This window comes from Falco biarmicus, chromosome 10, assembly GCF_023638135.1.
Source record: "Falco biarmicus isolate bFalBia1 chromosome 10, bFalBia1.pri, whole genome shotgun sequence".
In the NCBI taxonomy this organism is placed as follows: Eukaryota; Metazoa; Chordata; class Aves; order Falconiformes; family Falconidae; genus Falco; species Falco biarmicus.
The window spans coordinates 36,095,311-36,121,028 of record NC_079297.1 but is presented as its reverse complement, the minus strand read 5'-3'; the positions used below and the strand labels follow the sequence as shown (position 1 = coordinate 36,121,028).

Genomic DNA, 25,718 nt, shown 5'->3' with positions numbered 1-25,718 from the left:
CCTCCTGCCTGCACAAGGTGGCTGTCCTGCTTGACCTCTGGGGAAGGTTTTCTGCCCTTCTTCCTGGCTTTCATCTTGGAGAAAGACATCAGATATGGCAAGAAAACGCATCCTTCTTCCATCGTCAGCAGGGTCCTGCTGGACCACGGGGGAGGAGAGCAGAGCAGGACACTCTAAACTCACAGCTTGCAAGAGGGGAGGGAACTGTGTACTAAGTGACACATGGACAGAGTCACTGTCCCCATCTCCGTGGGGTGGGGAGCATTTCAACCCACTATTCAAAAGCACAGAGGCTGGGCCTGAGGGACCACGGAAGAAAGAGCAGTGCAGGAGAAAACCCACACCATCGCCCTGCAGAACAGAGGCACCTTCTCTCCCCTGGCCTCCCTCACTCGCTGCCGAGCCCAGGTGCATCGGTCTGAGTCATACCACGCATCCAAGAACAGTAAGGTCACCATCAGTCCCACAGCTGCTTGTATTCTTTCACAGAAACGAACCTCCCGGTCCCACCAGGAAGCGGGTAGGAGTACAGCAGACGCAGGAAGAAAAACAAAGAATTAATTCAACTGTTATTTTTTGGCACAGTTTAAGCTAGGAGAACCACCATAAATCTCTGCAGCAAAACCACACCCCACTACAGGAGCAGGGATGCCTGGAGCACCCAGAAACACACTGCAGAGCACCGGAGAGCTTCCCAGAGCTCTTCCCAGCAGCAGGGGAAGCCGAGAAGGTGACACGTCGGGAGGCAGCAAGTCTGTCTCCATCGCTGCAGGAAGGAGGGCGGGAGTCCCAGAGAGATAGGGCCGCACCAGTTCCCGTTAATTACACAATCACTCTGCTATGTAGGACTAGTTGCAAAATCAGTTGGAGGCTAACACATGGTCTAGGAAAAGAAGAAACAAACAGACTCGAGTCCTGCTAGCAAAGAAATGCAGCCCAAGCAATTTTAATCTCCAGTACTGTTGGGATGCAGAGCACTGTCAGCGTGAGCCCTGACGTACAGTCACTTCCAGAGCCGGTTCTTTATAGGTGCCATCAGCTGCCAGCATGGTTTCCAGAGGTCCATGCCTGCATGTCAGTGTCGGGATCTCACCCAGAGGAGATGGTCTTGCAGGAACAGTCTCACCTCTTCAGCAAGGACTAAGCAGCCCTGTCTCAGCCAGAGACCCTGTGCTTCCACCAGCAGCCCCCCCAGGACGAGGGGTTAGATAAGGTCTCCTTGTTTTGCCTTTGAAGTGGTGCCTCCTTCCCTTTGCCACCCCAAACCTCTCTCTCTATCGTCACGCCTCCCCAACTTCTCTTCACCATGCACATGCAACCCCCACTTTGAAACCAACCTGGCAGATGTCAGCACGGGTCCAGCCCCCTGGGAGCCCCAGTTCAGTGAAAGGGGCACACCGGTTGGCACGGCAGCTGCATCGATGGTGTGGTTTCCACATTAAGCCTGATGGATAGGGTTTGCTCATCTCACCTTCATCCCTAACTCCCGGTTAGCTCAGTCCAGCTCATTCTGCCAAGCACTCATGTTTGAGCAGCCAGAGAGGCCAAAGCAGGCAGCCAGAGACAATCCCAAGGAAACAGGGTGTCTAGCAGCCAAAAGCAGCGCGTTATCTCCTTCACACCAGAACAGCTCGTTACAAGTGCCAGAAACATGCTGTCAGGGCATCTCGTCTGTGCGATGAGCTCAGGGTGCAGGGGAAGGAGCCCAGTCCCAATGATGCTCCCCAGCAAGCCTTCCTCTGCCCAGGCTGTGGGTCAGGAGGGGACGTTCCCAAGCCAACGCGTGACACCACGGGTGTTCAGGGAAGGGGTGCTGTAGGCGGGGGCTGTCTTGGCCCAGAGCTTTTGCCTGGCTCGTGCGCTCAGAGGAACAACACGAAGAACATGTATAATTGTGGGCTGGGTCCAAAGAGTCAACAAGCACCGTGTCATAGTAAGTCTGAAGTCCTTGGCTTGGGATCAGCGATGACTTTCTTCCTGTGACATGCAAGGAGGCAAAAATGAGAGGGAAAGGAAGCTGGGTCTAGAAGGAGCATCCCTCTTCACCCACCCCACGGCTGCCTTCACCCTCACACAGAATGGAGGAGGCACCTTCCCTCCGGGGCACCTCATGGGTACATCCATAAACCTGATATCCCAGGAGTTCACTTCCCCTGCCAGGGAGGGGAAGACACGAGCTTACAAGCCTTGTAAGAGAAGGTGCTTTTGCTCCAAGGGTGATACACACGAGGACAAAGGATGAGGGGACTGAGGGAGAAGGAACCAAATGCAACATTCAAAAGCTGGATTTAAAAAAGCCAGGGGAGGGAAGTAAAGAGGGGTGGTGTGAGCATTAACCGGGCAGCCCAGCACAGCTGAAGGACATCAGAGCCCCTGCTGCGCTGGGTGCTGCGCGAGCGCGGAGGGATACACCTGAGCTGCGCGGTGAGCTACCATCTGGGTTTTACAGACCAGGACCAAGGCCAAGTGACTCAGCCAAGCCCTGGAGGGGTGCAGCTGGTCCGGCATGGCGAGCCAGCGTGGCTACCGCAGCCAGCACCAGGCACCATATCTATATATTAGGTTCTATCAGCAAAGCCATTGGGAAAGAGACAGGAAGACAAAACAATGGCTGCAGATAAGACACTCCCAGCCCACGCAGGAGGGTCATTACAGGACAAGAGGAGAACTGCTGGCCCTGAGGAGCTTGGCTCCATCTCTTTGGGATGCCTCTCCACCTTAGGGCCAAGAAGCAGGACAAAGGGCTCCTGCCGGGATGAATAAGCTGTAGGGAACTGCTGCCAGGAGGTTGTCCCACCGCCGGCAGATGCTGTAGGAAATGACTAAAAAAGGCCTTCTCAGAGCATCACATCACCTCGTCACTAGCCTTTGCTCACCGAGGTCTGGAAAGCTGCTGAAGGAATTTGAACTTTGAATGTCCATTGAAAATAAATGGAGTGACCTTCGCTTTGGCTAGGTGGATTAGATGGACACCGGGCAGCCGTGGACACCTTCAGACCTCTCCCGTGTTTAATGTCAGAAAGGAGCAACCTGTAATAGAGGCACCACCTTCTTTCACCAAGTGGCCTCTGTGCGATGCATTTCAGCATCACCCAAAGCCAAGCAACACATCTGGTTGATTTGTAAGGTAGCAGCGCTGTGCGAGAACAGCCCGGTGCCTAAGCCACACTGCTCAGCTGACCAGCGCGGCACAGCTTTCAAGAAGTGAAATACAGCTTCTGCCCGATATAAACTTATTAGCTCATCTGCAGCTGGCCTGGGGCTGTGATGTAGCACCGCATTGTGCAACGCAGGCGGTTTTAGCAACCATCAATCCCTGCCTCATGCTGCCGGGCTGGTTACTCTGGCTGGGGTCAGGGTAGACTAATGGATAAGAAGGAACCCCCAAGCATCATCTGACAGCTCCTGCTTCCAGGCTATATCCTCACCTCAGGCTGCACCTTGTCCTGGGGAAAGGCATCTCATCTCAACTTCCCAATATCCACCCATGGCTCCCTCACCAAGCTGGGCAAAGGGTGGGAGCTGCGATGAAAGGGTGGGCAAAAGTACCGTCACGTATCCAAGACATCTGAAGACCAACAAGTGCCTCCATCCAGAGGGAGGAGAGTCATTAATGTCCCCAAGTGAGACCCAAAGAAAAGTCAAGATGAGCCTTTCTCCACAAGGGACGGCTAAGGCTGTATGCAGGAAAACGGCAACTGGAGCGGAGAAGCAGCAGAAGGGACAAATGCCACCCCGAGGAAGGAGCAGCCGCAGCGCAGCAGGGGTGCGCAGCCTGTACCGCATTAGTCTGTCCTTCAGGGCAGCTCAGCTCAGGCACACTGCTCTCGGCTCTGGGTACGTGAAGCTAAGTGGCAACTGCAAGGAAGCATTTCTCTTAAGAGGAAATTATTATTGCCATCAATTTTACTGGGGGAGAACTTTGCCACTCCCAAACGGCTGGCGGCTGTGATTGTTGGGGGTCTGTCAATAGTTTAGCGTTTCTCGATGCTAATGGCTCTGGAGCAAGCTTTCACTGGAAACTGCTTTTGCAGCAGAAAAGCACATGCATGCACAAGCACAGAAGAAGAGATCATATTTTCCAAACTGTCTGGCAAGGGCTTGATAAAAGCCGTTGCACATACTGTCTATTTAGCTGCAGCAAGCAACATACACCTAGAGCTGGGAGAGAAGGTTCTCATAATGCAGAATTAACCCCTAGCAAAGGATGCATTTTCAAATTGAGAGTGTAAGCAAAAGAACCGGAGACCTCCAGCTGATGCAAACTGGCACAGATTTATGGCAGGCGGTGGGATGGTGCTGATGTAGAAAAGCATTCAGGTCTGCACATCTGTGCAATAGCAAGAGAAATCCAACTCAACTGAGCTCCAAATAGACAGTCTTGCACATCTCAGACCGGTCGCTCCCAGGTGGCTCCAAGTTTTTAAGCCACTGGGTGCAAGTCACCAATCAAGAAGCCCACTGGCTGCCATTTCCATTCAATAATAACTCCAACTGGGTTTGCTCATCTACCTTCATCTTTACCCATCCGTACGAGCCACCACTGCTCCTTTGAGACAGGTGAGCCCAAGTAGCTCCTGGGTTTATACTCACCCCATTTGACTCAAGACAGAGCTATCAGCATCAGCTCTGCTGCCAGCCCCAGCAGCCCATCCCAGGAGGGACTTGTTTCAAGCAGCAAATAACAGAAGATATTTCATCCCGCCTTGCCGCAAATTCTCCTGCAGAGGACGGGGGCTGCTGGCCTCCCTGCCCAGGCACTGCACGAGCAGCGGTGGAGCCCCCCGAAAACCACTGCAGACCTGCCTGCGAGAAAGACCACTCCGAGTGCCGAAACCTGGGATTAAGACACTCCAGCAGCTGCCTCACACATCTGGTGTGTGTTAGGATGGATACACTGGCAAGGAAAACACACACGGGCTCCAAGCAGGGCTGGTTAACCCCTTCGCGACTGAGCCTCTGTGGAGCACCTGGACAGGCTGAGATCCCTGGCCAAGCCTCAGGAGAGCTCGGCTCAAATCTCAGCAGTGTCCTGTACTTCCTAGGAAATATTGGGCAATCAGCGAGCAATTCAGGTGCCTAAACATAGGTGTCAAGTGCCACTGAGGATGGCTTGGGTTACCTAAGACACCTGCCAAAGCCTGGTAGATGTCACATGGGCCCAATGTGACAAGCCACCTCTTCTGGGTACCCAGTCCACAGTGGGTGAGTCCTACTTTTAGGGCATCCCCTCCCCTTCCTAAACATCTCAGGCTCAACTGGCTGGCCTTGCAGTACAGATAACCTGTCCTCTTTGCTCCGAGGCAGGAGCTACTGGGATAGCTACAGAGCATCCACCACGGTGACACCCTGACCTTGCTTGGGCACTGTAGGTGCTGTTCTAGTACTGATCGTACTGCAGTTGTGCCGTGCAGGACAGCTGCCTTCCTAGCATGCACAGGACCTCCTAGGACATATTTTTGACCCACACACCAGATGACCATGATCCAGAACACAACCTGGCTAAGGAGGCCCCCGAGTCCCCATCATACAAATTCACCCCTGTGCTTCCTCGCATTGATCTGCGTTTCTCCTTGTGAAGGGCTTGAGGAGAACAGAACCACCCCAGGAGAACCCATACCCCATGCCTTTGGCTTCAAAGGATGCCAGAGCACCTCCTCAGTGAACCCAAAGACTCTGCATGATGAGGAACTTGTTGGACTCATGTTAAGGGAACAGGAACCACAGCCATGGGAGGTCAACACTGCTGCACGAGCTGGGTGCTGCCTTGGGCAGAGCAGAGCCCTCCCTCGCCTGCGCCAGGCACCGTCCTCCCCGGCCAGGCTCACGGAGCCAGACTGTACTGGGGAGCTGCAGGGAGAGCAGCAAATCCTTGCGGCATTTCCTCCGAGCCCCTGAGGACCACAACAGGTTTGCACCATCCATTGGAGCCAGATTACACTCCCCGAAGCCTGGCGGCCACCAGTCCCCACCTGGGCAACAACTTTCTTCAGGCCACCTCCAAAGAAAAAGCTGTTCCCGACGAAAACGTGACACGACCAAGGCCTCGGAGCACCTCCCGGCCAGGAGGTCTGCCCAGCTGCGAGTCAGCGTCCCGCTGGAGGCTGCAGCCAGGCTGGATGAGTGCCTGGCTGGGAGCAAGCCCAGTGCTGGGGAGAGCACCGAGGCAGCAAGGAGCCCGCTCAGCTGCCGTGTGGACCCTGCAGCTGGGCGTGGGGTCATGGGGGTGAGGGATGTGACAGGGGATGCAGGGGGGGATGCAGGCAGAGCATCTCCAGGGCTGGGTTAGCGGGGTCAGTGGAGGTCAGAGCTGAGGGGCCCAGGATCCCCAGGGCATGCCAAGGTTAACCACTTTGCTGCCGCCTTCTACACTTCCAGTTACTGCTAGGGAAAGGGCTTTCAGATTTTGGGAAAGGCCTGAAACCCTCCGAAGCAGCACAACCGTGAAAACGCCCATGCTGGGGAGGACGCCCAGACCAGGGGGTAGAAGAAAAGCCCTCTTCCCTTGCCACCTTCCCAAACCAGCCCCCCGCACACCTCACACATCTCTAGGCTGAGCTCAGCCATGCCCAGGGAGCAGCACTCATCCTGTGTCAGCTGCAGCAAACCTGGGAAAGTCCACACAGCTTAACCCGTGTGGGCAGGGGGGCTGCAAACAGACCCTGAGGGGTCCCAAGACCAGGATCCTCCCTGAACCAAAGTGCCACAGCACCCTCTGACAGCAGCTCTCCCTCGGTGACATGTGCACCGAGGGATGCCTGCCTGCTCCACCAAGCGATAAAGCCCTGCCGTGCCCCCAGGCTGCCTGGACATCGCTTTCCTCAGTGCTGCGGATTATCGGTGCTGTTGAACAAATCAGGCCAAGCAGAGCTCGCCCCCTCGTGGGATGCAGCCGGGGGACGCCTGCCCCCACCCCAGACAGAGGGGCTGGGTACCCCAGGGGTGCAGGCTGGGCTGTGCCTCTGCCCCCTTTCTTCCAGAGCAGCGGGAGCCCCAGCACCACCGCAGCCAGTAGATGTGCTTTTTCACCCCACGCCAGCAATGCTGGTCTGGCAAAACCTTGTCCTGGCAGCCCCCAGCGTGGTCCCAGGCACAGCCAGCCCAGCCTTCCCCACAGCCAGGCCTCTCCAATGTCCAGGGGCAAGGGATTCCACAAGTTTCGGAGCCAGACTTCACCCCACGAGTTTTAAAACAGCAAGCCCTCCAGCCAGCAAAGAGTCTTCTGTGGTTTAAAGAAAATGCAATTCAAATAAAGGCTGCTGGGCAATCCCCTACTTTGATGCACACACCTCCACACCCATAGCTTTACACTGCAAACTAAGCTCAGAGGCAAGGCAGGCTTTTATTTTATTTTTTTTTTTTTATTGCAAGGAGAAAGGGGCAGTGAAGGCACCTGATACCTCCCTATCATTAGAGACTGTTCTTTATCCCTAATGCCCCTGCCAGGGCATCCATATCCAATTTGGAAACAAAGTCTTGCCCAGCTTCATTACATTATCCATCTGGCCCTCCCCTGCTCGTTTCCCCACTATCTTTCCACTTCAATGAGCCCAGCTGGGTCAAACTGGGACCGGTAACCCCCGAGCAAGGATCAGCCATCCCTCCCCAAGGAACCCGCTGTGCTGAGGGGTCCAAAGACTCTCCACATATCAGTTTCCCCAGACAACCCCCTTCCAGCCACGGGTATACTTAGCAACAGCAGTCATCCCAGCAAGGACCCTCGAGACTCCTCTAAGGATGTGGAGAATTCAGGACAGCTGGGGACAGACGTGGCAAAGCAAAAGCCCAGGGCTCGCGCCGCAGGGCTGTCCCCAGGTGGTGACCATACATGGGCTGCCCAGGCTCCCGGCGGCTCACCGGCCGGGAAGCCCCAGGGAATTTGGGCAAAGCCCATCTCTCCTCTCAGACCCCACAGGCAAGAGAGACGTGGCGCAGCAGCGGCGCTGTGGCACGGGTGCAAGCATCCGTGAGAGACAAGAGCGCAGCAGCTCAGGTCAGGGGCTGCTGGAGCCTCCAGAGCTCCGTGGGGAGCGCTCCAAGTGACAGACCCAACACCGAGCAGGCTCCCAACCTCCCGCCATCAAGACAGGACACCCCAAGCAGCCACCTCCCCAGAGCCCCCCCAGCTTCTTGCTGGTTGCAGGAAGGCTTCGCATCAGGCTCACACCGCAGCGGTTTCCTATAGAACAGCTCCAGGCCGTGGAAGAGAGCGTAACACCAGTTTGCTTCAGGTGGTGTTACACTGGTGTTACCAAGACTTTGCCAGCATGTCCTTGTTTGTACGGGGAAACAGAGTAAGCTATACCCAAATTAGGATTTCTAGGACATTTTCTAATGCAAGCTCCTCTTCTGTATACACGTGCACAGCTAGATACGGTTCATTGCTTAAGCAAACCCAGCACCTTTTTTCTCCCCATATCTCCTCACTGTGCATTTACACCACGGAGCCTTGGGATTTACTTTCCAGGCAGCTCCATCACTGCTCACACCTCCAGCATGCCCCAAGCTGCCTTAGGAGCACTGTTCTGACTCCATCCATACACGGGTCAGCTAGCAAAGAGCTTTGTCCCCAGGGAGAGGGGATGAGAGAGCTGAGCTAGCCACAGAGTGACAAAAGGTAGCCCCAAGCAGCGAGTAAACACTTCCTTCCTCCATTTTGGGAGTGGAAATCACCAGAGCCCAGCAAGTATTTATACAGCACAAGTAAAAACAGGAGAAGTTTAGAGCTGCACATGAAACTATTACCTAAATTGGGAGGGAAAGTAATTCTCTGCAGAAAAAAACAAAAGGAAGTTATTTTTCTCGCTACTTTTGCCATCAAGTTTCACATTCCATTAAAATTCTAAAATGCAGCTAGGGAGGATATGCCGCCCTGCTGCCACTGTTCACATACGCACTTTTTAAACGCGTTTCTAAAGGCCATCGGAGTGCTGCCGAACGACCCCTTGCAGGTCCTTCTTGCTGCCTCTTGTTTAGCTGAAGCTCAGGCAGGGAACGCAGGAGGGAACAAGCCACCGCTGCCCCAGCAGCAGCTCCTGCCGTACCTGTGCCCACTGCCCTGGGCCACCCCCGCCTGCCCCCTGCCCCCCAGGGCCAGCTGAGCCCGCCGGCAGGCCACGGCCGGGCTGGAGCGGCGCTGGGAACCGCATCCGTGGTGCTGAGAAGCCCCCGTGCTCCCCCAGCAGCCGAGGCTTCCCCTTTGTTTCGGCAGGGAGCGCGCACGGAGCCTTCCAGCACCTTTTGAAGCTTCCAGTGAAGCCTTCAGCCACGGCTAATTGCTGTCAGGTGTCAGCCAAAACACTTACTTACTGCAACCAGCAGTGACAGGAGGTGATGCGCCTTTCTCCTCTCGCTGTCACTCAAGGGTTTGGGGTTTTTTTCCTATCGAAGACGTTAACTGCGCTGGCTTTCAGAAGCCTTGGAGGGAAATGCTAATGCAAGCTTTGAAGTTGGAGGCGAAAAATCAGGCAACCCCCCAAGCTCCCTGGATGCTCAGCCTGAATCCAGTCCAAACCTAAGTACTTCTGGGTGATACACCTCAGCCGAGCTTATCTCTGCCTGCTTCCACCACAGACAGATGTGGGCTCTGCCGCTGATCTCTCCTCTCTAACCCCTATGGAAAGCTGGTTTTTTCAAGTGAACAGACCCCAGAATTTACGATCTCTGCTGATGAAGCAACAGAGCAGAGCGGAGTCACAGGGTGATGTACAACCTGACAGCAGCTAGCCTAAAACATTGCCAGCTTAATTTGGTCAGAGACATAGGGGACACAGCAAGAAAGCAGATGTGCCCGGCGTTTGCTGCAAGGAGGGGAGGCAGCAGATCACCCACTGGTCTTAGAGATGGAGCTGATGCAGCTATGGAGCAGGTCCAGGTCACCAGAGCCCTCGCTGAGCTTGCCCGCTGCTGGAGCTGCGGTTCCCTGCTTAATTAACCCCCTCCCAGGGGCTTTGAAGTTCAAAGATGAGACCATTAGGAAGCCTAAGCCTCTCCCTAGCTGGAGGAGCTTGTCAAAAGCCTGCAAGAGCATCTGACCCATTCCAGCCTCATGGGTCATCATCATTTCGGCCACGCAGCCTCCTTCCCCACCATCACACACCCACCCCCCACCCCCAGTTTTCCAGCCTCCCAGTTTCCCGGGAAGCAGACGTGGTGTTGGGGTACTGGGTCCCCAGGCCTCACCTCTCGCTCTCCCCAGGAGATTCATCTCCCACTTGGTTCACACCTTCCGCACCCTTCTGGCACCCCTCCGAGTCTGACATCTTCTCCCCTGGCTGGCGCGGCAGCCCCACGGACAGCTCGGGTGCGAGGGCTGCGTTTCACTTTTCCTGCGCTCGGCAGAAGTGAGCTGTGCCGGAAGCTTCATGGGGGGATGGGGCAGAGGGAAGGCAAAATGGGGGGTTTCATTTTTTTAAAAAACTGTTAGGACTATTTTAAGGTCTTGCCGGTGGCTCGAAATCAGGAAGTTCTGGGCTAACCCAAGGGGAAAGCAAGGGGTACGGACATCCCCACCACGGCAGGGAGCAGGGTGACCCACTGCTGGCCCTGCCGCCCACGCCGCTCTGGGGACAGCCAGCAGCACCAACTGCAGTGCCCATACTGCTCTGGGGACAGCCAGCAGCTCCAAACACAGCGCCCATACTGCTCTGGGGACAGCCAGCAGCACCAACTGCAGTGCCCATACCGCTCTGGGGACAGTCAGCAACTCCAAACACAGCGCCCGCACTGCTCTGGGGACAGCCAGCAACTCCAAACAGTGCCCGTACCGCTCTGGGGACAGCCAGCAGAGCCAAACACAGCGCCCATACTGCTCTGGGGACATCCAGCAGTGCCAGCTGCAGTGCCCGTACCACTCTGGGGACAGCCAGCAGCTCCAAACACAGCGCCCATACTGCTCTGGGGACAGCCAGCAACTCCAAACAGTGCCCGTACCGCTCTGGGGACAGCCAGCAGCTCCAAACACAGCGCCCATACTGCTCTGGGGACAGCCAGCAGTGCCAACTGCAGTGCCCATACCGCTCTGGGGACAGCCAGCAGCTCCAAACACAGTGCCCATACTGCTCTGGGGACAGCCAGCAGTGCCAGCTGCAGTGCCCGTACCACTCTGGGGACAGCCAGCAGCTCCAAACACAGTGCCCGCACTGCTCTGGGGACAGCCAGCAGCGCCAAACACAGCGCCCATACTGCTCTGGGGACAGCCAGCAGCACCAAACACAGTGCCCGTACCACTCTGGGGACAGCCAGCAGCGCCAAACACAGCGCCCTGCAGTGCCCCAGGACCAGGGTGCTGCTGCAGGAGCTGCTGAGCTCGCCCTGGCTTCACACCTCTGAAAGCACGATGGAGCCGAAGGGTCTGCTCCCACCCCCAGCCAGCACCGCTCCTGGCCCTGCTCCCTCCCCAGGCTTCCTGCTGCTGCCACCACGGGTGGAGGTTCTACAACCTGCCCAGGGCTCGGACTCTTACCGAGGTGGCCAGGAGCCAGTGTTACAGCCTGGCACGAGGATGCCAGCAGAGCTTGGTGCCACAGCCTCACCCTTTCCTCTGCAATGAGGGGGATGAGCATCCCCAGCTTCAGAGGGGGACCAACAGCACAGAGGTCCCCCATCCCCATCCCCACAGCACGGTCCCTGCCAAAGCCTCCCTGTCCAGACCAGGACCCCCACGGCAGGGTCAGACCCTGCCGGCACCATGGCACAGGTCAGGGTCTGGTCCCCCAGGCATGCAACACCCAGCTCTCCCACCAAAGCTTTATTTACACCGCTGCTGCCAGGATGCAGCTCTTTGCAAAACCAGAGAGAAATGGCACCCAGGCGGTGCCCTCGAGCCCGGGGGTACAGTGGGGACAGGAGAGAGCGGAGGATGAGTGTGGAGAGGCAGGTGCTTAGGACTCGCCAGCCTCGAACATCTTCTTCCTGCCCTCCATGCCAGACTTCTCCTCGATGTTCTTCCTCCAGTCACCGACATCACGGAGATCCTTCTCCTGGGGGAGGGATGGGCACAGGGGTGTGAGCGGTGCCCACCAGGGTGAGAACCCACCCAGGCAAGGCTCTCCACCTGTCCACCCATGAAAAACCCCGTGGCAGCTAAAGGAGCCCAATTCCACCCATGCTGTACATCTTTTTGGGCTGCACCTTCCTTTTTCACCATCGTGAGTGCCAGAGGAGGAAATATTGAGCAGGAAAAACATTATGGAGAAAGGCTTACACTCAACCCTGTCTATCACACAGTGGGGCGTGAGCCCCGAAAAACAGGGGCCAACTTCCATATGGGCAGAGGGGAGAGGGCAGGAGTACCTTCTCAGTGTCCTCCTTCTTGACTTGCTTCAGGTTGGCTCGGAGGTCCATGCAGACCTTGTGCTTGGAGCCCAGCAGGGCCCGCAGCATCGCGTCAGCAGACATGCGCACCCTGCGCAGGGGTGGCCTCTTGAACTTGCCCCGCAGGTCAAAGAGCTTCTGGCTCAAGTCTTCCAGCTGGGGGGGGATGAAATGCAGGGGGACAGAGAAAGAACGGGTCGGGGGTTTCATGAGATGGACCCAAGCCATGCAGGGAAACACGAAGGATGGGCTGGAGACTCCACTGAAGGATGGCTCCAGGGGAAACTCACCTCCTTGTTAGTCTTCTGTAGCTTCACCTCTGTGTCATACCTCTCCTCATCCACTGACTCTATCTTGGCATGAAGCTTTTTGCACAGCTCCTGGGAGGAAAAGCAGAGGGATGTCGACTGCTAGGACCCACACACATGACTCCTCCCTCCTGACTCTGAAAGACCTCAGTTTAGAAAACCAGACGGTGTCGAGGGCAGGTAGCAAAGGCAGCTTGCAGGCCAGCTCCTGGTCTCCATGCTTCTGGCTGGATGCAAATGCTGCCTCAACACACCATTAGAAACACAGCTTTTCTGCCAGCCAGACCCTTTTTTCATTTTTGTTTGTTTGTTTCCAGCTGCCTCTCAAGCCAGTTCCAACCCAGCCAGCTCCAGGGCACTCGGGGTGAGAAGGGGGACAAGATGGGAAGACCATTGTAGAACCAACAGGCTGACTGATGGAGCCAAATTTTTTCTGCTCTGGCACAGCGAAAGGGTTAAAGAAGTCTCTACCTGAAGTTCCTGCATGGATCCTGGGAGTGACAGAGGAGGGCAATGCTCTGCCAGGTAGTTTTGCTTTTCTACTTCTTTAGCAGCAGCTTCTTTTTCTATTTCCGTGGCAGCGAGCTGGAGCATAGCACTCTGGAAGGCAGCAGGAGGATGGTCAGCATGGGGTGGAGGCAAGGGACGGGGACGGGGGGTCGGCAAAAGAGAGAGAGCTCTGATGGGAGAGGCAGCTTGGGGAGCTCTCCATCAACACCAGCATCTCCAGGTAAGGGATACTGGTGGGGACCCAGTAAGGAGCGGGGAGGGGGGGGAGGGGGGCACGTTGTACATCGTGGCCTCTTCCAGGAGGGAGAGTGATGAGAGCTGGCTGGCTCAGGATGTGGTCAGGACACACCTCGCCCAGCCCCAGCAGTGCCACATACCTTCAGGTGCTGCCGACGGGCCGTGGCTGCCCTCCTTTTTTTCTGCAAGAAGGAGGAACAAGAGAAAAGCAGGTTATCAGCTGCCCATTCCCCTTCCCGTTCCCCTTCCCCCTGCAATCCCGCATCCCGCCGAGGACCTGCAGCCCTGCCAGGCTCCAGCTGGGGTGGACGGTTTGACACACGGTTGGTCCCCAAGCCAGCGGCACTCAAAGGTGAAGCTCCCTGCTGAACCCAGCTTTGCCAGCCTCAGGTAGCTAAAACCTACCAAGCGCCTCAGGAAAAGATAATGAGGATGATGAAGATATGTGCATATAACTTCAAACTTGGCTTCCTGAGACTTTTGGCCTTTTCTGTAATTTCCTCTTCACTCAGACATGTGCTTCACTTTGCTAACAGCCCCGATGCCCCCGGGCACTCGGGACCTGTGGGTTTTACTTCTGAGCAGTCCATGGCACACCTGGTGAGAAGGATGGCCAGGCAGGTGAAAACATGAATCTCTCGTGTCATTTGTTGGAGCTGTAAAGACCCAGTGCACGTGATGCTGAAGGGGGTTCCTCACAGCTGGAGGACAGACACAACTGGAAGGTCTGCAGGCCTGGAGGCTGTTCTGGCCAGGAGAGATGGAGAGCCACGACGCTGCAAGGTGCAGACTGGCTTCACCCTGGCATGCCAGGTGAGAAACAATTTGGGGAGCCTGGAAGACCAAGCCTGTCCTTCTGTACCCGTGATGTGCTGGAACAGCAGCAACAGGTCTCCTATTTATAAAAGGAAGCCACAACTTCGATGTGCCACTGCATTGCAGCTGCTCCCTCAGCATTTTGCCCAGAGGACCGAGCAAGGCTGAGCATGGCCAGCACGGGGGAAACACACCCTGACATCTGATGTTGTGGCGGGGGAGTAGAAAGCAGCATTTCGGTGAGTCTGTGCTGCACAGAGGAGGAAGTGGATAAGGATCTGCAGAGCGAAACGTAACAAAATCTCACATGTTTTGCATAGGCAAATGGGGCTGCAGTCCTCCTGGCAGGGCTGGGGGACTCTGCAGAGAAGAGGCATCCAGCTTAGAGATGCGAGCACCAGTAACCAGCAGGATTTTGCTTGTATGAATCCAGGCACGGGCCACAACAGAGCGGATCCCTTGAGTGCCGTTAGCCCAGGGCTTATTCTCCATCTGAAAACTGGTACCTCAGCAAAGAGCTCCCTCCAAGCCTTTTCTGGGGGCACTGGGTTTGCTGGGGAATAAAAGCACCTGTTGGACGTCAGCACCATATTGGGGAGTTTCTGTGGGTCCCTGAAATCCTCTTTTGTCTCAGTGAGGACAACCTTGAGCCTGTGGTGTTTTGGACGTAGCGGGAGGTGCCAAGCGGAGATGCAGGATGGAGACACACGCTGAGAGGAGATGCTCACTGACAGCCACTGACAACCCTCCCGCACTTTCCCCTGCCTTTCTCCAGCCACCCCTGGGCTTTGAGCCCATCCCTGCTCTGGCTCTGCCAGAAGCCAGGGAGAATGTACTAAGGATGCGACCTCCACCCTGCTTATGCTCCCCTGGATCCAGATCTCCCTGGATTGCCTTTGAGATGCGATTTGGCAGTGCTTGGTGGGCAGAAAATGAGGGGCTGGGTGTGGGGAAGAGCGAGAGGATGCTTGACCTGGGGCTGGGTGGTAGGTGGGTGATGGAGGAGAGGTGGCTCTGGACCACCGCCTTCCCAGCACCATCTCGTGGCCGGCTGGGGAAGCAGGGAAGGAGGAAAAAAAGCATCTAACCCCAAGCCAGGAGGCAGAAAAGGCCTTCAAAAGGGATTTTTCTCCTCCTTCCCATCTTTGCCAGGAGTCAGCAAGAAAGCCTTGCCATGAACCATTCTTCACACACACACACACCCAGCAGCTCCTCCTAAGGAGGAACGGTGAAGCCAGGAATGATACCATGAGCATCGCTAAAGGAAAAACCCCGGTGAAACACACTTACCTCATCACTGTTGAGGAAAAGCAGATGGACAAGGAAGCGAAGGAAGAGAAAGGGGAAAGGAGAGAGAAAGGCAGTTAGCATCCTAACTGGAAACAAGCGAAGGAATCTTAATATGAGTAAAAAGTCGGCGGTTGAACAAAAGTTTTTAAATGCCAACAATGTATTAGAGACAGAAACATGGGAACTTACTCAGACATCTTGCTTTAGATGGTTGTGAGCCTGCAATGAAAACCAATAAAAAAGGTTCACAATTATTCATGCTGGTGGTGACTTTCTTGGGTTTAAAAACAAAGCAAGATTCCTCTAGAAAAAAAAAAAAAAAAAAGAGGAACAGGTTTGGTCTTATTTCCCAACTTCCCCAAATTTTTGTCGTATAGGGAACTAGGCTGCAGTCTGTGGGTGAGGGCCAAACATGTGCACACTCACAGCCACACAGACCTCAGCATCGTAGGACTTCTGGGCCAGACCAACTGGTGCTGAGCCAGAAGAAGAGAGATTTGTGACGGTAATTCCTGCAGGTATTTCTCTTGTTTGACCCCCAAGAAACCGTTCTATGCAATGAAGGAAGAAGAGGAAAAAGCTGTTTTCAGTTTACTGCCTCCCTTTGCCATGCAGTCTTGCCTCACTTCATGAACCAGAAACACCCCAAAGCCTGCGGAAGGTTGGCAGCCACCCCAGGTGACAAGGGAGGACTCCAGGGGATGCTGCTACCAGGGTATGCACCCCCTGCACGGGGCGGGGGGGCTGCTGCAGTGACCTCAGCGCAGGCGATGTAGAACAGGGTTGAAAGCTCTTGTCGAGTTGGTAAAGGCACAAAGAATTTCCCCACACAATTCCTTGCATTTCCTTTGAGTGGAAATCTTACAGGTACGACACAGCACATTAGGGAAGAGATGGAAGAGCACCTTTATTTTGTTGTAAATTATTTCCCCGTAAATAGGATTTTACTTTTCCAGCAGAGCAATAGCTCTTGCTCTTATCTCATGATGGAAGGATGCAGGAGTGTTGGCCAAGGCCAAGGTGAGGCAGTCCCCGGCAGAGCAGGCAGTGTCCTGAGCAGCCGTCGGCAGACCTGGCAGGCTCCGGCGGGAGGCAAAGTGTTAATGGGGGCTCATGCCCGAGGGAGGAGGCACAGCTTGCAGGGCCAAGGAAACTTTATCCTGGAAAATGTGCAGGCCCATCACATTACTTTAGAGAGGAGGGGGGAAAAGTGCTTCTAAAAATGGTCAGGGAGCTGCAGAAGGAGCTGCAGCTGTCTCCTCGGACGGCAGCCTTTTCCCGGTGCCAGCCCCCGTGACTCAGGGAGGTCAGGGCGATGCGAAGCAAAAGCCACCGCAGGTGGCTGGGCTACAGCTGAGGGACAGGGCGGCCCAGGAACGCCAGCTATTTTTACTTCCATCCCTGCCCTGCGTACACACAGCCGCTTTGGTGGCAGCGATGCTGAGGAAGCGAGGGGACGGACGCCAGGCTGCGGCTCGCTGCCTGCAACGTGGGCTTTAAATCACCTGTTCTGGGGGAGGACACAGCAAACTTGGATTTCAGACCCTGTCCAAGGGTGCTTTTGGGGAGGAGGGCACTGCGAGGACCGGGTTGGGAGCTGGAGGAAGCGGTGTAGGCAGGCAGCATCGCTGCGTTATGGCACGCAAGGATCCTGCGTCCTATGGCGCTGGGAAGGTCGGTGCTAGGGAGCCTCGGCTCCGCTCGCCACTCAAGCCAGAAAGCAGAGCCAGCCAGGGGAGGGGAAGGCATAAAACCAAAAAGGTCACTGGAAAATTCAGAGGGAGACTTGCCGACGCACAGACCCCTTCCAACAGGCAAAGGATGGAGGAGGCTTTATTAGCGCCCGTTTCTCCCAGCAGGTCACCCTCCACCTGGTATTTATCACCCTAAAACTCAGGTGAGTGAATCTGCTTCCCCATCACCCCCTAAGAGCAAGCTGGGTCATTAAGAGACATGCAAAACAGCTCACCCAAGTCTGGAGGAGAAAATCAGAGTCCCGTTGGCCGGACAGGCGAGCTGCTGGCAGCTGGCTGAGTAAGGAGGTATAAAAGGGCTTCTCGGGTGGCTCAGCAGAAAATCCACCTTCTCTTTAAGGGCATGGAGACCTTCTCAGACCAATGATGTGCAAGAGCCCCTTGTGCACCTCCCTTGGCTGGGGCAGGCAGCCCCCGAGGACAGGGCAGCCACCAGGGGTGGAGGGGTGGGGAGGGGGAGGACAGCTTCTACCCATGGAGTGGGCGAACGGAGGAGCCGGGGAGGGGCTTTTCCTTGGAAGTGCCAAGGAGGGAGCCTTCCTCTCCCTCTTCCTCCCACCAACCAGCCGCACTAGACAGGGCTTCAAGGCTGTGGGGAGCCTGGGCTCCCTGCATGCAGCCATCCACCTGCAAGGCCCCTAATAAAATATCCTCTTGGAGACACAGAGTGGGTCATCTGCCGACAAGGGCACTGCTCCATTCACCTGCGAGGGCTTGGGAGCAGCTCTGTCCTTCAGGAATGAAGGGGGGAAAGAGCCTGCACCCCACAACCCACTGCTGACAGTGCATGCAAAAGCAATCCCAGAGTGAGCCACCCATCATTAGCATGCTCTTCGAACCTCACTTACCACACGGGAAGCATTTGCAGCTCCTCCCCGTGTAAAATATTTCAACACAACCAAGGTTTTTTTAAAAACAAACCTGTGGAGCCACTACAGGCAGCCCCAAGGCTCACAGCAGCACAGGGGCTGGGAGAGGCAGAAAGGTAATCGCTCCCGTGGGATGCCCCAGATCCCTATCTCCATGGGTCTGAAGGGGAGGCAGATGGAAATGTAGCTGGAAATACTCACCAGTGCCAGCCACAGCACACGGAGTCTATGTGTGTAGGGGATCCCATGGAGACAGGAGGCCAAACAGCTCCCATCCTCCCCCAGCCCAGGCGCTCCCTCCCCTTCCAGCTGGGGTTTTTTAAGGCTGATACAGACATGGCCCTGACAATAGTTTCCAGGCGCCCCTCAGATGTTATATAGATAGCAGCAAATCTGCTGCTGCAAGCTTCCTGTTTCACCACCTTTAGCATCGTGCAAGTTGTGCTGCAGATGCCAGTGAAGGAAGAGCGTGTCCTTGAGAGGGGGCTGGTGTCTTGCAGGGGGGTTCCCCTGTAGCAGGTGGAAGAAGGAGAAAGCCCTGGTGTGGGCAAGGTTGGGTCCTGGGCTTTGTCCCTCTCAAACGTCAAGAGGTAGATGGTTTGGGTAGTGAACATCGCAGTGACAATGTGTGATGGCCTGTAGGTCTGAGCTACCCCCTTGCAAGTCCACAGTGAGACTCCTGGAAATGCACAGCGGAGGTGCAGGGCAGAGGCTCCGGCTGGTTTTGCCCTCAGCTGGGCTCCCAGGTAATGGCTGTGGGCCAGCACCTAGTAAGCAGCTGGGCTTGGGAAGAGCTGTAACGAGGATCAGGCCAATCCAGCCCTCGTCCCCACCCACCTCCGGCACATACATGTCCCCCAGATGGTGAGCTCAAATGGAGACAGGGGTCTTCAGGTCCAGGCCAACCTAGAAAACACAAACTCCAGCAGTTTCTGCCCTCAGGAGCATCCCTCACTGCAGCTGCGGAGGAAGGCTCATCGGTAGAGGCATCACTGCACCCAGCATCCACCTCCCATCTGGACGTCAGCAAAGAACAGACAGTTTGGCAGGAGGAATGTCTGCTTGTCCCAGCTAAAGCCAGTTTCTCAGAAAATGAAAGCACAGAGACCAAAGCAAGCACATTTGCAGACAGACAGTGTCCACGCTCAACAGCCAACAGCTAAAATCACCCATTCAGGAAAGGCTTAGCCACTTCACGTCTCTCAGTGCCAGTTCCACAAGCCAGGTTTGACTCTGGACTTAAACTGACTCTATTATTCTATCCAAAGTCCCTACAGCCCTTTTCTTTAACTCTCAACACAGCTACAGGCGTTCTGGCTACTGCTGGCCCACCAGTACTCCAGAGAACAGCCCAGCTTTTGGTGAAGGGATCATAACTGGGGGAGTCCTCCATTCAGAAATTCCCCACAGCCAAGGCATTTCCTTCAGCCTGGTGGCATGAAGGCTTTCTGAACCTCCTGGGGTCCTGGCATGCAGCACAGCAGGAGAGGTTTGCTCTGAGCTCAAGGTTTTGGTTATCACCTTGTCATAGGCAAGTGTTGGCCTGAAACAGTTGAATAAAGACGTTCAAAGCAAGCAAGCCAGAAGTTTTCTCGCAGGACAACGGGTGTGTTTGTAGGATGCAGAACGAGCGGATGGTGAGTGTGGTAACGGAGTGAGCGGAAGGTCAAGCCTCCAAGTCTGCGTGGGGCTTTCCCTGGAGCCACCTTGCACAGAGGTTAAGCTGTTGGGCGGCTCTCCCAAAAAAAGAAAGATGCCAAAGACCCAGAATATCATGAGGAAGAAACCCAGAGAGGACCAGGAAAAACAGCAAAACCAAACCATCCCAACGTTAGGAGCTATGGTTAACGTGAAGACTGGCAGAGGTTTCCAAAGGAAGTAGTGTAAGTGTTCGAGTGGTGAATGAACAAGTTCCTTGCAGAAAACCTCAAGGAAGACATAAGAAGCTCAAGGCAAGTCCTTCAGAGAGGGGCTCGGTCTGTGAATACCAAGTATGAGTGAGGGTATTGCGCAGGGGCCAGGAGCAAACGCACCATTCGCACTTGTGTACCTTTCCCATGGAACGGGTGACCTTGTTCCTTTCCCTCCTTCCCCTCCGCCTGTGCTAGAGGAATGCGCTGTGGGTATGGTCCACCATTCCCAGAGGACTTTCACCATCCCGCAAGGCCAGGCAGAGGGAGGACCTAGCATACACAGGAGATTCTGCCCTGCGTGGTACTTCTGGGCCAGGCTCCTTCAGGGAACCTCCACCTGTTGGACGGATTAGCCTGATGGATCCATGCAAGCATGGGCACCTCCTTCACCCTTACACCTTGCCTCCTCTTCAGCATCCTATGAGCACCAGGTGGACAGGCACTATGGAGTGACGTGACACCAGATGACACTATATCAAGGGTGACAGCAAAAGAACAGCCTTCTCCTCAGCAGCAGCCGTGCTCGTGGTAAAAGCTCAGGCAGGACCACTGAGGGAACCAGCGTCTGACTGCCCTTTGCTTTCCCAAATTCACATCAAGCCAAAGCAAAGCAAGGTCTGCCCAGGACATTCCCTGCAGTGCACTCCTAAAATAGCTCCCCACACTCTACTTCTGCTGACACCAGCCTCTAGGAACTGCCACAAAGGAAGGCCACCACCTTTGCATCTTGTGCCACTGCTGTCGTACACACCCCACAGCTACAGTCACCTCGTTCACCCGTGAGATGGAGTTTAGGTTTTTGCTTTTTCCTCTCCAGGGCTGCTGCCAAACAAGGCAGCCACCTTGTCTGTTTAGCTCCATGCCATCCTCCTTGACAGGGAGTGCTTCAGGCACATGATGTTGATGTCCCCAGGCTGCGGGGACATCTCCAAACTCACCAGCAGGTCCTGATGACACTCCTGGATATTCAGCGGGTACTGCACCCTCACAAACTCAGAGTGCCAGCAGCCTCATGCTGTGCTTGACCATCAGGTACCGAATGCCACAAGTAGGACACAGAGAGTAAACATCCCTGCAGTGGATGAGGACACGCTTCCTTTTCTCCAGAGAGGCTTCGATGCACTCAATGTCTGGGAAGCAGGGTTGCCCCATTTTGTGATGACGCCCATGGAGCAGAGCCTGGATGCCGACCCTGAGGCATGACCAGCTGTGCCTAAACCCGCCCCTGGGCAGGCTGCTCACGTCGCTGATGCTGTCAGTGCTGCCCACGTGCAGCACCTGCCCGCTGCAGGCAGTATTGAGGTTCCCCAGGGTAGATGCAGTCAGTTCTCTGAGCAATGGTGGGTCCTGTGAAGGGGAACACGCAGGCTCCCCTGGTTTTGGACCAGTGGACACCGCAGGATGTGGGGGGTTTTTTTCCAGCTCCCCCTGAGGGGTTTCTTGGAGCTGGCATGGGACAGGAGGCTGGAATTGGGCTTGGAGCTCCACAATAGTGGCAAGAGAAGAGGGAGAAGTAGCTGGAGAGCTTGGCCTTGGAAGAGGAGTCAGCTGGACAAGGCAGGGAGCAGCAGGGGTGGGACTAGATCTGTGGGCACAAGGGATGCCTGTGCCAGGGACCCTGTGCTCTCAGCCTCTTCTGTCTGCCACAAAAAAAAAAAAAAAAAAAAAAAAAAAAAAAAAAAGAAGAAAGGACTGGCAAGACCACAGAAACACAGCTTTCCTGCTGCATGAGCAAGGGGACACAAGCTGGCAGCTGGCTTTGCCCACAGCAGCACTTAAAGTCACGAGAGGCCCTGAAGACCTTACCCTTAACCAGCCCAAATACCAGTCACCCCGTTGCCCCGAGATAGGCACAAGCACACCCCAAGGGCTCCCCGGACCTGCAGACCACTCTGCCAGTCCTGGGGTGCCGGCTTGCCGGAGCGTTGGTCCCCTCCTGCTGATGGCACTAAGCAGAGTGAGCACAGCCAGGTTGCAGGGCTATGGACACCACATCCCCACCCTGCTCTTTACGCTTTACTTCTACTCATCACCAAGTCTGGACAAGAGCCTGTAGGAACAGAACAACTCTGTATGGCCATGTACAAGTACTCACATGCAGGTGCTTTCAATATAAATACTGGCCTTGAAGAGAAACAAGGCATTTTAATGATCCCTTCCACTCCAGAGGGACAGCCAGAAGCTTCCCCCATCTCCTCCAGGGAGCCCCCCCTGGGCAGCCAGCCGGGGGGCGGTGTGCTGGGCAGCTTGGAAGATGCAGTTTTGGTGAAAGTGTGGCCCTGAGCCCCCTGAGAGGGAGTGGTACACCCTTCCCCTGCTCCAGCCGAGGGGTATCAGCTTTCCTCCCACCCACCCTGCAAACCTCAGTGGTGGTCAATGACTCTTGCGTGGGGTCTCCCTCCACCGTTGTGCTCCACCAGCCTCCCCAGGCTCGCAGCGTGGCAGGGCGAGCCCTTGCTCTTTTGCAAGAGCCTTGGTCAAAAGGCAGCCATCCTCACACTGCCTCCGGGTTTTGAGCCAAGAGGCATCCTCATATATTTCCCCAACCACAACCACAAAGGATAAAAACATGTTTTAAAAGAAAAAGCTTCAAATCTGCATAAGACCTCACAAAGTGAGGAGCTGGAGCTTTTGAGAAAGAAACCCATGCATGGCAAAGTACACGTTTTGCCCATAAAATCGCAAGACATAATGATGTTAGCTAACGAATATTTATAAAACAGGCACGCTTGCTCCTGGTGAGAAGAGCTTAGACACTCTCCAGTTCTCAAAACCTGTGAGACTAGCCAAAAAATCTGTGGCTGGAGGACAGCCAGCCCATACCCAGGCTGAACGATGACAGCCCATAATCATTTTAGCTTTACGGCAGATGACTGGTGGCAAGCTCGTACAAAGCTCAGCCTTCTTCTGGTGCAGTTCTCCCGTTTGATTTCCTGAAGTGCAGGGACAAATACTACAAAAAAACCCTGAACGAGGGAACAATTTGCTTTGGGAGGGAATTCAGGAAGCCAGAAGTCTTGGATCTGGATGTAAATAACTGAAGTATTAAATCTTCATAGCAAACGCCTCCATTTTCAGTACTTTGTGTCTCCTTTAACAGACCTCTGCCTGGCGCAAGCCCTGCTTTTTGCCTTGCCACCAACCTGCAAAGCTGCTAGTTAAATGCAGAGGCACTGTCCCTTGCATGAAGCAGAGGAAAAAACTCCCCACCCACTGCCCCGGCACCTTGCACCGTGCAGATTGACTTTGGACACCTGCTTTCGTGCCCCCCTTAACCCACCAGCTGGCTCCTGCCTCCTGGAAAAAGCCACCTGGACACGCCGGCATCGCCACATGGCTGCCAGCCGGCTCTGCGGCAATGGGCACGGGCTTGCACCACAGCATCACCGCTTTCTCTCCCTCTCGGCCCACACGCTCTGTCTCCAGAAGAAGAAATCTTGGCTGGTGAGGCTCTGGCAGGGGCCACAGACCAGCTGGCTCAGACGCAGCTCGGAGCACGTACCTGTCCTGCCCTCTAGATGCAGACGTAGGAACCCAGCACAGACACAAGCTGAGAAGGAACTGGTTTCCCCCTCCTTTAACTTTTCCTGTTGCACCTTCCACCAGGGAACCTCCTGCTCCCGGCCCCCCGAGTACATGAGGAGCGCTGGTCAGGCAGAAGATGCTCAGACATCTGGCCTTGGTGGGTGAGGGGCAGCTAACCTTGCCAAGGCCACGGCGAGGGGAGGAGGCGCTCGTACGCGAGACGGGCTCTCTGCCTCCCCGTGAGCAGGCTCCGTTCACTTTGGGTGAAATAAGCCACAAAGCAAAGCCCAGCTGCACCAGCCCTGCTTCAAACAGCGGCCAGCAGATACGCAGAGGATCCTGCCAGCGGAGGAGAGCGCTCGGAGCCTCGGTGTAAGAGCACCGGGCAGACTGAGCAGGGAAAACAACGACAGAGCAAGGAAGCAGCCTCGGTGGTGCATTAAAAACCAGAGCTGGGTGGAGATCATCCCCACCCGCTCACCTCTCCCTCTTGAGCAAACAAATCGGTTTGCTGAGTTTTACTGCACCAAGGCTCACCCCAGGGTGCCCAGGGCCAGCGCATCCAGGCGTCCGCCCCCGGCTTCCCTGGCTCCCCCCCAAAGGCACCCCGGGCTGCCCTGGCAGCTCTGCGCCCCCAGGACCCGCCAGGGATTCGGGCTCTGAGCCGGGCCAAGCTGGAGAGAGGATGGCAGACACTGGTGTCAGGGGTAATGCTTCTCAAGGAGGGGATGGACCTGCACCTTCTTCAGCCTTGTCCGTTTTGGGACTAATACGTGCTTTGATGCTCGGCCCTGTGAATTATGCAGCGAACCTCAAGGCTGTGACTTCAAAAAAGCAGGCTGGAAAAAGTGCACACACACACACAAATAAGAAATGCCTGTTCCCAGCACCTCCAAAAGCACTTCTGGGTCCTTCATGGCCCTAAATCACCACACAGCATCCCCAAAAACCAACCTGGCGATGGATTTGGGACCCCAAACCCAATTCACAGACGTTCCCTTCTGCACAGCCCATTCCAGCCTGATTTAAGGCTGAGACTGAAGGTTGAGGCTTTAAAGCATCCCTTTATAAGTCTTTCTCAGGTGACTGATTTCCTCCTCTGTCTCATTAGTGGCTGCCAGCAGATGCTATTTCCCCAGAAGAAGCCACACTCCACTTGTTATAGCCATCTCAAAACCATCCTGTCATTTCTTCCCTCCTCACAGCCACGGCGAAGCCGGGAGCATATTTATCAAGAAGCAGACACAGCAGATTTTTATGGTTAAGCTTAGGTCATTAATCTCTATCCAGAGTTTTCAGCATCTTCCTCAGCTTCGCCGTGTTTGTTTAATTCTCAGAGGGTCGCTCCATGAAGCTCTGGGTAATTGCAGATTAACCGCTTTTCAATATTAATGGCTCTTCATTAATGTGCCAGACTCTCTCCCCTCCAGAGCCCAGGCGATAGCTATTAGCGTCATGCCCACAGCTCCCCACGGTGCAAATTACTTTTGTCTTTAGGGCCGAAATTCCATGATAGGAGCCCAAATCTTCCACGAGCTATGGCTGCTTTGTAGCAGAAATATTTTGGAGCAAGAGCGATTCCCTCCCCCAGCCTAACGCAGCGAGCTTCCTCCTGCAGATGGCTCAGAGATGCTCTTCAGCCACCCCAAACTGCAGCATATTCAAGGATGGGGAGGGATGGTGGCACCTCTCCTGTGCCCTCATCTTTCTAGGAGGCATCTCTCTGTACATAGCCCATACCCAAGGCCTCACAGAGCAGGGCAGGGCGGGACACATGGCCACAAAAACCTCCCAGGTGACATGAAACCTGCCCAGAAGTGACGTGAGGGCTGCAACCCAGCCTTCATCAGGGTAGCATGACCATGGCATGAAAGTGAGAGCCTCAGCCCCTCCACCCTGGCAGCACCTCCAGGTGCCAGAGTGCGAACCTTGCTGCGCCGGCACTGCGGGGCCGTGCGGGGTGCGTGGGGCTGATGCTGTGCATCTTCATCTGCCTGACCCATGGCGATGGTCGCTGAGGAGCCCCATAGCCCGAGTCACATCTTGGGCTGCACAGCTGAGAGTGGGCAGAGTGAAGCCACGTGGACAACCAGTGGCTGATTTTGCCATCTCAGTTAAGCTCTAGCCAGAACACAGAGCACACTTATCACAGAGGCGCTGAAGAGCTGGTCCTGTATCTCT

The 25,718-nt window shown here is 55.3% G+C and overlaps 2 protein-coding genes across 3 annotated transcripts in view; both read right to left on the bottom strand.

The window, feature by feature from the left end:
* Positions 1-10,347, bottom strand: part of LSP1 (lymphocyte specific protein 1) — a 50,995-nt gene extending 40,648 nt beyond the window's left edge. The window contains exon 1 of one of the 2 annotated variants that reach the window (XM_056353929.1): positions 10,183-10,347. In XM_056353929.1, coding sequence (XP_056209904.1) covers positions 10,183-10,262 — 80 coding nt within the window. In that variant the 5' untranslated portion in view covers positions 10,263-10,347. The remainder of the gene's footprint in view (positions 1-10,182) is intronic. The other variant, XM_056353931.1, reaches the window with a different exon arrangement.
* Positions 10,348-11,734: 1,387 nt separating this feature from the next.
* Positions 11,735-15,481, bottom strand: TNNI2 (troponin I2, fast skeletal type). Its single transcript, XM_056354526.1, has 7 exons — positions 15,477-15,481; positions 13,776-13,860; positions 13,511-13,552; positions 13,095-13,223; positions 12,606-12,695; positions 12,295-12,471; positions 11,735-11,981 (listed from the first exon to the last, which is right to left on the bottom strand). Exons 1-7 carry the CDS (start codon positions 15,479-15,481, stop codon positions 11,883-11,885), a joined length of 627 nt encoding a protein of 208 aa, XP_056210501.1. The 3' UTR covers positions 11,735-11,882.
* Positions 15,482-25,718: the final 10,237 nt, after the last annotated feature.